Source organism: Otolemur garnettii, unplaced genomic scaffold (assembly GCF_000181295.1).
Source record: "Otolemur garnettii isolate 467f Iridium unplaced genomic scaffold, OtoGar3 scaffold00025, whole genome shotgun sequence".
In the NCBI taxonomy this organism is placed as follows: domain Eukaryota; kingdom Metazoa; phylum Chordata; class Mammalia; order Primates; family Galagidae; genus Otolemur; species Otolemur garnettii.
Genome location: NW_003852420.1, coordinates 14393867 through 14407221, shown reverse-complemented (window position 1 = coordinate 14407221; position 13355 = coordinate 14393867). Strand labels below are relative to the sequence as shown.

Below are 13355 nucleotides of genomic sequence, written 5' to 3'. Positions count from 1 at the left end.
GGAGGTTGCTGTGAGCTGTAATGCCACGGCACTCTACCCAGGGGGACAGCTTGAGGCTCTGTCTCAAAAAAAAAAAAAAAAAAAAAAAAGAAAATAATGTCAAATACCATAGCGTTAAAAAAAGTAGGCATTAATTTAACAAAAGAAATGCACTTGTACACTAAAAACAACAAACATTCTTGAGAGAAATTAAATAATAAGTAAATGGAAAAATCCGTTCATAGATCAGAATATTGAATGTGAAGATGATTGATATTTCTCTAATTGATCTATACATGCAACACAATCACTATAAAAACCCCAGCTGGCTTTTTTGCAGAAATTGACAAATTGATCTTAAAATGCACAGGCATATGCCAAAGATACTGTGGATTTCAGTTGTAGGCTACTGCAAAAAGTAAATATTACAATAAGCAAGTCACACGGAATTTTTGGTTTCCTGGTGCATTAGTCATGAGAGAAACACAAATCAAAACCTTGATGAAGTACTACTTCACACCCACTCTGCATGGCTGTAACTCACAATAACAAGTATGTCAACAAGGATGCTGGCAGCACCCGTAGCTCAGTGAGTAAGGCACCAGCCACGTACACCAAGGCTGGTGGGTTTGGATCCAACCCAGGCCAGCTAAAACAACAATGACAACTACAACAACAACAAAAATAGCTGTGCGTTATGGTGGGCAGCTATAGTCCCAGCTACTTGGGAGGCTGAGGCAAAAGAATTGCTTAAGCCCAAGAGTTTGAGGTTGCTGTGAGCTGTGATGCTATAGTACTCTACCTAGGGCAACAGCTTAGAGACTCTGTCTCAAAAATAAACAAAAAACAAACAAAAAAACAAGGATGTGGAAAAGATGATGTCTGGAAATGTAAAATGGTGCAGCCATTGTGGAAAAGTTATGTTTACAAAGTTACGTTTACACTATTCTTCAGTCTATTAAATATGTGTTATTTCTAAAAAAAAAAAAACCACCACACACCTTAATTTAAAAATATTTTATTACTAAAAATGCTTACACAAACTGTAAGACACAATGTGAACACATGCTATTGGAAAAATGGCATTAATAGACTTGCTTGACACATGGTTTTCACAAAACTTCAACTTGTAAAAAAAATGTAGTATCTATGAAGTGCAATAAAGTCAAGTGCAATAAGATGAGGTATGTCTGTATATGGAAATGCAAGGGATCCTGAATAGCCCAAAAAATCTTGGAAAAAAAAACAAGGTTAGAAGATTCACACTTCTCGATTTCAAAGCTTACTACAAAGCTACAGTGTTCAAAACAGTATGGTATTAGCATATGGCTAGACATATGGACCAATGGAATAGTACTGAAAGTCCAGATATAAAGGGGTTACATTTATGGTCAACTGACTTTTGACAAGGGTGCCGAGACAATGAAATGGGGGAGAGAAGAGCTTTGTCAACAAATGGTGCTGGGACAACTAGCTATCTCTAGGAAAGGAAATGTGTTTGGAATTCTACCTCACACCATACACAAAAATCAACTCAAAATGGATTACATACTTAAATATAAGACCTAAAATCATAAGACTCTTAGCTAAAAGAATTCAAACATATGTCCACAAAACAACTTGTATATAAATGTTCATAGCAGCATTATTCACAACACTCAAAAAGAAGACAAAACTCAAATTTCCATCAACTGATGAATGGATAAATAAAATGTGATATATTCGTACAATAGAATATTATCTGGCCAGAAAAAAGAATGCAATGTTGATATATGCTACAACATGGGTGACTCTTGAAACAGTACACTAAATGAAACAAGCCTGTCACAAAAGGTCACATTATTTCATTTATAAACTTATATGAAATATTCAGAATCACAAATTTAGATGCAATACCCAAAGTACAAAAAACAAAATAAAATATGCTATAAATTAGGCTACATTAAAATTGAAATCTTTTATAATATAAGCAATATCATCAAGAAAAAAGATAACCTATACATGTTTTGGGTGCAGGACATAGCTACAGGAGGGACTGTACCTAACAATTTCAAATATTCTGATTTTGTCATTTGTACCCTCACATTAACCTGAAATAAAACTAAAAGAAAAGGAAAAAAAAAAAGAAAGACAACCTACAGAATAAGAGAAAGTTACCTGCAAATTGTGGAACTGATAAGGGACTGGTATCCAGAACAAACACATAAAGAACTCTAAAAACTCAGTAACAAAAAGACAACCCAATTTAAAAATGGGCAAAGGATCTGAACAAGAAGAAGATATACAAATGGCCAAGAAGTACATGAAAAGATGCTCAACATCATTAGTCATGAGGGAAATACGAATCAAAACCTTAACCAAGTACTACTTCACACCCATGCTGGATGGCTATAATAAAGACACACAATAACAAGTGTTACTGGAGATGTAAAATGGTGCAGCCACTGTGGAAAGGTTCGGTAGATCCGCAAAAAGTTAAACACTGAGTTACCACATGACCCAGCAATCTCACTCCTATGTATGTATCACAGAGAAATGAAAACATATCCATAGAAAAACTTATACACAAATGCTTATAGCAGTTTTATTCATGTAGCCAAAGACTAGAAATAATCCAAATGTCCATCAACTGATAAATAAATAAAATGTGACATATCCATACAATGTAATAGTATTCAGACATAAAAAAAGAATGAATAATGCCAACACAACTAAGTATCTATTGATCCATAAATTCCTTCAAATCATCAGGCAAAAGAAGTCAGTCAGGAAAGACCACATTGTATGAGTCCATTTATGCGAACTGTCCAGAATAGGCACATCCACAGAAATAGGAAGATTAGTGGCTACATTGGGTCAGGAGAGGGGGTAACGAGGAGTGACTGCTAATTAGTACAGATGGGGAAATGTTTTTTGAGGAGGGAAAATGTTCTAAAATTAGATTATAGGGGCCAGGCACGGTGGCGCACACCTATAATCTTAGCACTCTGGGAGGCCAAGGAGGACTGGAGACCAGCTTGAGCAAGAGTATGATCCCATTTCTATTAAAAATAGCTGGGTGTTATGGCAGGTGCCTATAGTCCCAGCTACTGAGGAAGCTGAGGCAAGAAGATTGCTTGGGCCCAAGAGTTTGAGGATGCTGTGAGGTGTGATGCCACAGTACTCTACCCAGGGCGACAGGGTGAGATTCTGTCTCAAAAAACATAAATAAATAAAAATTTAAAAATTAGATTATAGTGATGATTTCACAACCCATGAATATATTTTAAAAATACTGATTTGTACACTTTAAATAAGTGAACTATATAGTATGTAAATTATGTCTCAATGAAGCTTTTTTTGTGTGGTTATGTATGTAAGTACACAGGAGTGAGGTAACATAAAGTAATACTGGCTTTAAAGTATTTTTATGAAAAATAGATGACAAAATCTTGTTAGTCACTGAACCTGGGTGATGGGCATTTGGGTGCTTATTTAGAAAATTTTTTCAGAATAATGAATGTGAAAAAAATTGGATGTATCCATCTAGAAAACAATTTCAGAATAGTAAAAAAGTCAAGTTAATAAACAATTCATTCTTATCAATAGATAAGAGGCCAGAACCTATAAAAATTTCAAGAAGGTAGAGCGGAAGGGAATTTGGAGAACATCTGATGAAGACTTTCAGTTACCAGGTGGAATCCAGAGATGGAAAGTGATTTTCTCAGGAATAAATGCAAGATAGGATAGTAGGGGATGAGATGGAGAGAAATGGGCAGGGGCCCTGTCATCAGAGGTGTGTCCCAGCAAGTGGCTGGGGGGTCCCATAGAAGGTCCAGCACTTACTTGAGTTTCAGCTCCCTGGTGAGCTCATTCTGAGTCTGCTCCAGCTCTTGGCGTTCCTTGATGTGCTCTTCTTGGAGGTCATGGATCTCAGCCTTCACCGCCTGAAGCTTGGAGAAGAGCTGGAACCGGAGGGGAGAGGTAGTGAGGACAGTGTCCATCCAAAGAATCATTTTCTTTCTTTTCCCCAAGTGTCAAGGTACTTGCGGGGCCTTGTTCATTTATACCTTTTTGAGTTTTTTGGTCTTGATGTCCACTTCTTGCTGCAATGAGCTATACGTCTCTTTAAGTTCCAAAGTCTCCTCATCTCGGCTTTCCATCTGTTGCTGGATTTCTCTTTCACGACGTTTCTGAGTGACATCACAAAGTTCATTAGCTTACCCTGGAGACTGTCTATACAAGAATACAGATTAGCGTCTCCTGCTAGAACGAGACTGACACAACTTGTGCCCATGTCCCTTGAAGAGAATCTAAAGAGATATTTACTCTGTGCCATAAAGATACCTTATGCCACTCCTTTCTGTCCCCAAAGATTGAAAAGTTACCTGTTCTGCAATTTCCTGTCGTTTCTGCTCCAGAATTTTCTGCTGTTCATTTGTATGATCTACTATATTTTTTCCTCCAACAAGTAGTTTACTCTCCATGGCCTGAGGGAGAAGCAAAATAAAATCCATCTTATGATCTCCCTCAAAACCTGACTCTATATAGAAGCCCATGAAAGATAAAGAGCTCAGGTGGGCACAGTGGCTCACGCGTTAATCCTATCACTCTGGGAGGCTGAGGAGGGTGGATTGCTTGAGCTCAGGAGTTTGAGACCAGCCTGAGCAAGAGTGAGACCTCATGTTGTGGTGAGCCCCTGTAGTCCCAGCTACTCAGGAGGCTGAGTTAAGAGGATCACTTGAGCCCAAGAGTTTGAGGTTGCCATGAGCTATGACACCACAGCACTCTACTGAGGGCTATGATGTCACAGCACTCTACCCAGGGCAATGGAAGGAAGGAAAAAAGGAAGGAAGGGAGGAAGGAAATAAAGAGCTCAGTACTGAGCCAAAGGGACAAACTCTGGGGGAAAAATAATCTTGTGCTCAGCTATACTCTTCCTTTACTGACATGGGGCTGGAGCAACGTCATTTTTAGAGTAGATTCTATCTCGTAAATACTCAACATACAACTTCTCCAGACATTCATGAATTTCACCTTTCTTTAACAAAATACAGTAGAACCTCCACAAATAACCATTCCTCTACATTGACCACCTCCATAAGTCGACCTAATTTTCAGACTGTATGTGGGTCACGTGCACATATGGTTCCTTATGATGATGACCATCTCCATATGTTGACCAGTCTGTTACAGTCCCTTGGGTGTCAACTTACAGAGGTTCTGCTGTATTTTTTTTGTTGCTACAAAGCATAATCCTGCTTAGAACATATTAAGTAGCTCCTGTTAGGGACTAGGAGTGCAACCCTGAGTGTAAATCACAAATCTCAGTCCACAGAGAGACAGAGACAAGGAAGCAGGCTTTTATCAGATGGTGTCAGATGCCATCAGGAGGAAAGTACAGTCATTAATGGGAGAGGTACACTGGAGAATTGAGACTTTTGGATGGAGTCAGAGAAAGCTTCCTGTCTGAAGGGCCATCTGCACAGAGAGCTAAAGTAAGAAACAGGAACTATTTAAGGAAAGCAAGGCTCTTTTTCTGAGAAGGTGGGGTAAGGAGTGATGATACATGAAGTTGGCCTAGAGCCCTGTTAAAAGACTAAATTTGACCCTGAGGATCTCAGGAACCACTACATGTTCTTTAGGTATACATGAAGGTACACAATCAGATTGGTGTTTTAGAAATACTGATCCCCTGAAAAGGGAAGAATGACCATAAAAGGGCTGGCAGAATGGTGAGAGACCAGACAGGAGCCTGCTGTGGCGGATAGGGCTCCTCCCTAGCAGGGGAGGGAAGTCTGGGTCTATGAAACCCTGATGAGGCAGGATCCAGAGGCCTTGGGGCTGACTGGGCTCTAAAGAGAGAGAGAAGGGCAGCCAGCAAGGATGACTCCCAGGGGTCTGGCTTCTCAGATAAGGAAGCAGGAGCAGGCTCTGGGTAGCTGTCAGCATCTCAGTGGAGATGTCCAGTAGGCAGAAGGCTGCTGGGCCTGGATGGGAGGAGACAGCTCTGGACTAGGAATACAGATTTGGAGCCTTCAGCATATACCTTGGGGCTGAAGCCATAGGGATAATGTACATCTAAAAAGCACAGAACTCCAAAACCGTACAACCTTGCTTTCAAGGGACTTATTAATATCAACATTCACTGCAACCCTGGTGCCATCTTTCAGCAAGTCTTTTGAGCCTGTTTTCCCTTCTCTCAAATGAAGGGGTTGAACTAGATCACTAACCTCCAACCCACACACCTTCCAGCTCTAACATTCTTTTGTTCTATGATTTTACAGCATCCAGGGGCTGAGACAGACAGAAGTAATGTCATTCTCCATAGATGTACTTTAAAATATTTTTATGAAAGAGATGCAGTGACCTTGAAGTAATGCTGAATCTTGCCATACTTTGCCTCTGAGAGTTCAACCTCCTCTGAGAGGTTGTTTAGAGACTCCAGGTCAGGGGTCCTCAAACTTTTTAAACAATAGGGGGCCAGTTCACTGTCCCTCAGACCATTGGAGGGCTGGACTATGGGCCCCGGGATGAGTCGGCTGCTAAGCAGGGCAGGCAGCAGCGGCAAAAACACCCCGCGGGCTGGATAAATGTCCTAGGTGGGCTGTAAGTTTGAGGATGCCTGCCTAGGTATTCCTATCCTTGAATAACAGATGTGATCCTAAAAAAACAGTAGGCAAATCAAAGGTGGGCACACCCAGTCACATTTTGAGAACAGTAGTGAGGAGAGATGGCATGCACTTGACACATGGCATCTCACAGTAAGCTCCTCCCTGGAACAAAGTTACCTCCTAATTGTGTAGCATATGACTCCATTTTCACATCAAGTCTTAAAAGTGCTGGAGGAAACATTCATGGTTTTCAGATCCCTGCCTCTGAAGCAGCTCTGTGAAAGGGCTACTATGAAGTCACAGACGCACACATACAGCTTCATACAGTGAGGGAAGTGGAGGCAAGAAAGAGAGAACTTGTCATTTTTTTAAATCATAAACATGGATAGGCTTTAAAGTAGAAATCAAAGTTTGCATAAGTTCAGTAAGTCAGAACCTGACACTTCCAAGGAGTTCTGGCTTGTGTCTACCCAGCGGCCATCCTCAAACCTCCAAGGCTACCAAAGTAGCCATTAAAGCCCAGTGGCAGTCCAGAGTCCAGGCAGCTGCGGGAACAGGACATAGCTGCCAGAAAGAAGACACAAGGCAATGGGTGCCGCCACACTACTCCTCAGCCGCCGGGTGGGAAACGGGTATGCAAAGAAATACATTAGCACACAGGGGTTAGAGGCTGGGGTAGAGGGCTGACTACAAGGGAATAGCAGGAGGACATCTGGGGGATAGTGAAACTCTTCAGTATCATGTGCAATCAGGGTACTGTGTACTAAAACCACACTGAGACACCATGCCATACATGTGCTTATAAGGATGAGGGGCATCCAGAACTCACACTCTGCTGGTAGATGCTTCAATCTGCACAGCCATATTATTTTTTTTATACTTTATGTTTTTAATTTTTTGAGACAGAGTCTTACTCAGTTGCCCACGCTAAAGCACAGTGTCATCATCATAGCTCAATGCAACCTCAAACGCCTGGGTTCAAATGATCCTCCTGCTTCAGTCTCTCAAGTAACTGGAACTACAGGTACATGCCACCATACTGGGCTAATTTTTCTACTTTTTGTAGAGATGGAGGTCTTGCTATGTTACATAGGCTGGTCCCAAATTCCTGGCTTAAAGTGATCCTCCTGCGTTGGTCTCCCAAAGTGCTAGGATTGTAAGCATGAAACCGGCTACTCTAGAAATGACTTGTCCTTGTCTAGTGAAGATGAAGCTGCACACACATTAGGACCTAATGGTGCTAGAAACTCATGCACTTTCATGCTTTCTGGGAGCCAAGGAGCCAAGTACAAGAACCTCCACAGCAAAAAGTGGAAACAATCTGTACTTTTAGAGAATGGAATACCACAGAATACTCAGAACAGTAATAACAAACAGCTACAGGCATCAGTGTGGACCTCAAGAGCATAATGATACTGTTGGGCAAAGAAATCAAACTTAAGCAGTGGGATTCCATTCGTACAAAAGGAAACAAATATGGGAATCTAAACTACATTTTATTAGAGATCTATATGTATGTGGCAAAACTACAAAGAAAAGCAAGGAAACAGCAAACAGCAAATTCAGGATGATGTTTATCTCTGGTGGAGGGGACCACAAGGAGCTTCTGAAGACAGGAGCTCCGTCATTCAGAAAGTACATGGTGTTAGTTTTACTGCTGTTCTTTAGGCCTTGCACATATGTAAGGATTATATTCTTTTTTTTGTAGTTTTTGGCCGGGGCCAGGTTTGAACCCCCCACCTCCGGTATATGGGGCCAGCGCCCTACTCCTTTGAGCCACAGGTGCTGCCCGTAATGATTATGCTTATCATGAATTCCATTTACAAATTTGAAAAAAATCACTTTCATTTTAATTCAGTTCCAGAAAGGTTTACTGAGCAGTGGATATCACAGAGCCTAGTGGGAACGCAAAACTAAAAGAGACATCATCCCTCATACCTTTTTTTTTTTTGGTAAAAAGAAAAGCACTGGTAGGGCACAGGCATAAGGAAGGATACTGTACCTTGATCTTAGCACCCAGCATCTCAGCAGCATCCTTCTCCCGCCGCAGATCCTCCATCTTTTTCTCCTTCTCCTTCAGCAGCCTCATCTTCTCCTCTGCAACCAAGCTGTGGTCCTCTACAATGGCACGCTTCTCAATCTCCAGTTTTTCTTGTTGTTCCCGCCAGTAATCATCCTTATCATCCCCTTCCTCCTCACCCTCTTCTCCCTCCTCCTCCTCCTCTTCCCCACCCCCACCACTGCCACCACCTTCCCTCCGCTTCTCTCGCCTCTTCCTTCTGCCAATGGACCGTTTTTCCAGCTGGGCCTTGAGCCGAGCAATCTCTTCCTGGAATTCTCGAAGGAGGGCATCCTTAGGGTCCTCATTGACCCTTGGTTTGTTCTTAATGTTTTTGGCACGGTTGGCATATCGCAGAGTGGTCAGAGTCTCTTCTACATTGTAAGAAGCAGGCCCCACATTGGCCACCATCACAGTCTTAGCATTCCCACCCAGGGAATCTTGGAGGAGCCTAGTAAGCTTTGAGTCCCGATATGGAATGTGAGTGCTTTTGCCATCTACCAGGGCAGAGATGACATTACCCAAGGCTGAAAGAGAGAGGTTGATCTTGGTAGCTTCCTTTAATCTTTCCCCTTGTGCACCAGTCTTGGCTTGCCGTTCGCTGCCAGCAAGATCTACAAGGTTCAACTTCCCTACACGGATATGGTTTTCACCGTCAAGGCCCACCTCACTACATTCGATAGTGATAACAAAAATTGCATGAGAACGTGAGCTGTGCTCATTCATGTTGGTAGCACCGACAGAACGGTTCTGGTTCCCCACATTCATCACATGCTCTATCTCCTTCACGCTCTTAGTGACAAAGGAAGACAGGTCTTTCACATACACCCCAGTGTCAGGCCTCTCTTTGAGCTCAAGCCTTTTGCTCTGATCCTTTGAGAGCAGATCTCGGATCTCCTCCTGGTAGATCTCTAAGTAAGAAGCCCTGACCAGGTACTGTTGATTCTGGGATCGAGAGATGTGGGTGAAGATGTGATCAAATGAATTAGGAATGACCCCTCTTTTTTCAGGGTCACCACGGACTCCTTCCATCGTGTAGGTTTTCCCAGTCCCAGTTTGTCCATAGGCAAAAATCGTCCCATTGAAACCTTGCAGGACAGAGTCCACAAGTGGTCGGAACGTCTCATCGTAGAGTTCAAACTGCTTGGCGTTCCAGTCATAGACTGCATCAAACGTGAAGGTCTTGGGCATTTCATTGGCTGCTCCTTTGGGGTTCTTCACAGACACTTGTCCCAGCTTCACATCCACATCAACCACCTTGTCATATGAAGCAGCCTTTTCCTTGCCATTCATGGGTCGACAGCGAACCACCACCCTGACTGACTCTGAGCTTTTCAACTTTGACATGATGAGCTCTGACTGGATCAGTCTTGAGGGCTATGAATCCAAAATGTCTCAGGATGCTAAGGTCCTAGAAATAAAGCAAAAGTAAGTAAGTACAGTATAGTGGTCGCTGGGGGCTGCTTGACAGAAGCTGACACACCCAAGTCATCTCATCTTGCTAACCTATTGACAGCTATATTTAATAACTATGCCACATTGTGTATCTCCTCACAGGATCTTACCAGCTTCAATGGGTAAAAACAAAGCAAAACTCTGTCTACCAACAATGTTACTAGCCTGTTCTCCCCTTAATCAATACTTAATCTTATATCTTAGGCTGAGGCCACTGGAAATCTTTTAAAAGCCTAGGTGGTCTTATATCCTATTGAAATACTATAACCTCTAGATAGAACAATTTGGAACTATAGTAGAACCTCCATAGTCAACCCCCTCCTTATACTGACCACCTTTTTAAGTTGAACTAATTTTCTTTTTTTTTTTTTGAGACAAAGTCTCACTTTCTCAACCTGGCTAGAGTGCTGTGACGTCACAGCTCACAGCAACCTTAAATCTTGGGCTCAAGTGATTCTCTTGCCTCAACCTCCCAAGTAGCTGGGACTACAGGCACCTGTCACAATGCCCAGCTATTTTTAGAGAGGTGTCACTGGCTCAGGCTGGTCTGGAACCTGTGAGCTCAGGGCAATCTACCCGCCTCAGCCTCCCAGAGTGCTACAATTACAGACATGAGCCACAGTGCCTGGTAGTTGACTTAATTTTCACAGACAATACATGTACCACATATACTAAATATACAGTAGGCTTAATTCCTTGTGTTGACTATCTCTGTATGTTGATCAGCTTGTTACAGTCCCTTGGGTGGTCAACTTACACAGGTTCTTCAGTATCTATCAAAACTTGAAATGCACTTATATTCTGACCTAGCAATTATATTTCTTTCTTTCTTTTGAGACAGAGCCTCAAGCTGTCGCCCTGGGTAGAGTGCTCTGGTATCATAGCTCACAGCAACCTCCAACTCCTGGGCTCAAGCGATTCTCTTGCTTCAGCCTCCGGAGTACCTGGGACTACAGGCACCTGCCACAATACCCGGTTCTTTTTTGGCTATAGTTGTCAATGTTTGGCAGGCCCAGGCCAGATTCGAACAGCCAGCTCTGGTGTATGTGGCTAGCACCTTAGCCACTTGAGCTACAGGTGCCACCAGCAATTATATTTCTAAGAACTTATCCAGTATGTCTCGTATAAAGACATATATACATGGATATATATTATGGTAGAAATAGACTGTGGGCAACCCCAATTCCCATTAAGAGGTGACTGATTAAATTATATGTTGAGGCTTAGTGCACGTAGCTCAGGGCACTGAGGCAGGCGGGTTTGAACCTGGCCAAGGCCTGCTAAACAACAAAGACAACTACAACAAAAACAACAACAACCAAAAAGGCTCGGCACCTGTGGCTCAAGTGGCTAAGGCACCAGCCACATACACCTAAGGTGGTGGGTTCGAATCCAGCGCAGTCCCCCCAAACAACAACGACGGCTGCAACCAAAAAATAGCTGGGTGTTGTGGTGGGCGCCTGTGGTCCCAGCTACTTGGGAGGCTGAGGCAGGAGACTCGCTTGAGCTCAGGAGTTGGAGGTTGCTATGAGCTGTGATGCCATGGCACTCTACCCAGGGGGGATAGCTTTAGGTTCTGTCTCAAAAAAAAAAAAAGAAAAAAAAAAAACAACAAAAAATAGTCAGGCATTGAGGCAAGCGCCTACAGTCCCAGCTACTTGGGAGGCTGAGGCAAGAGAATCGCTTAAACCCAAGAGTTTGAGGTTGCTATGAGCTGTGACACCATGACGTACTACCGAGGGTGACATAGTAAGACTCTGCCTCAAAAAAAGAATAAAAAATAAATAAATAATATACTGACTATATAGGCAGTGGAATCCTATGTAAGTTATTTAAAAGGACATGGCAATCTAAATATAATCCTATACCAAGATACGTTGTTAAAAAGAAAAAGAAGCTGATGAACAGTACACATAGTACAGTGCACAGGGAGTAAAATGGAGCCATAACACCAAGCTTGAACCTTAATGTAATGTATGACCTTGGATGATAATGATGTGTCAATGTAGGTTTGTCACTTGTGATAAATGTGCACCTGATGGGGGATATTGATAATGAAGGAAGCTATGTATGTGTGGAGGTGTATAAGGGAAATCTATGTGCTTTCTATTTAATTTCACTATGAACTTAAAACTTCCCTAAAAATAGTCTTTTAAAAAAAAAGTAAATATATACAAAAAAGAGGGTTCTATGCATGTTACACATTTGCTTTGCATCTAAGATTATTAGAAGTAAACATTTAAAATGGCAGCAGTGGCAGCCTCGGCAGGAGAACTAGGAGCCGTGGGGACTCAGAAGTCTGAAGAGAGAGAAACAGTTTTTGCTGTATACTCATTTGTACTGTTTGTAGTTCCTCATTTGTGCTGCTGATATTTTTCAGTTCTAAAATCACCAACAAAACCAGCCTATGCAAATAAATGAGGATGTGGTATAATGCATTACATAGAAAGCACTTATTTAACCAATAAATTTGATAGAGAGAATGTGAATGCAAACAAGAAAAGAGGTGTTAACATTTTTCTAAGCAACAACAAAAAAGAGAGAACTTTACTAAGTGCAAGAAAACTCAGAGAGCAGAAAAATGAGTCAGAGAGTCATCTGGGAGGTGTCGGGAGGGAGCAGGTTAGAATAAAGAGGTACATACAAGAACCTCAAACTCCTGAAAATCTAGTGTGGCGATTTTTAAAAATAAGTAATTCACATGTTTCTTTTTTTTTGAGACAGAGTCTCACTGTGTTACCCTGGGTAGAGTGCCGTGGCATCACAGTTCATAGCAACCTCAAACTCTTGGGCTTAAGCAATTCTCTTGACTCAGCCTCCCAAGTAGCTGGGACTACAGGTGCCTGCCACAACGCGCGGCTATTTTGTTGTTGTTGTTATTGTTGTAGTTGTCATTGTTGTTTAGCTGGCCTGGGCTGGGTTCGAACCTGCCGGCCTTGGTGCACGTGGTCAGCACCATAACCATTGTGCTACAGACGCCAAGCCAATTCACATGGTTCTTGATTAAAAGATTTTTTTTTTTTGAATGACATCATCATAGCTCACAGCAACCTCATATTCCTGGGTTCGAGTGATCTCCCTACCTCAGGCTACCGAGTAGTTGGGACTATAGGTATCCGCCAAAATGTTCTCCAGGATACCCATCAAATCTTTTTCCTATTTTTTTTGTTTTGCAGTTTTTTGGTCGGGGCTGGGTTTGAACCCACCACTTCTGGCATATGGGGCCAGTGCCCTACCCCTTTGAGCCACAGGGGCTGCCCTTTTTTTTT

At 42.2% G+C, this 13355-nt stretch overlaps 1 protein-coding gene across 1 annotated transcript in view; it reads right to left on the bottom strand.

Moving 5' to 3' along the window:
• The window catches only part of KIF3B (kinesin family member 3B), a 51038-nt gene that overhangs the window by 13378 nt on the left and 24305 nt on the right, over positions 1 to 13355 (bottom strand). Inside the window, exons 2-5 of the mRNA XM_003788086.3 lie at positions 8575 to 10042; positions 4347 to 4448; positions 4029 to 4151; positions 3805 to 3923 (exon numbers count right to left, since the gene is read on the bottom strand). Of these exons, the coding sequence (XP_003788134.1) occupies positions 3805 to 3923; positions 4029 to 4151; positions 4347 to 4448; positions 8575 to 9978 (1748 nt within the window). The 5' untranslated portion in view covers positions 9979 to 10042. The remainder of the gene's footprint in view (positions 1 to 3804; positions 3924 to 4028; positions 4152 to 4346; positions 4449 to 8574; positions 10043 to 13355) is intronic.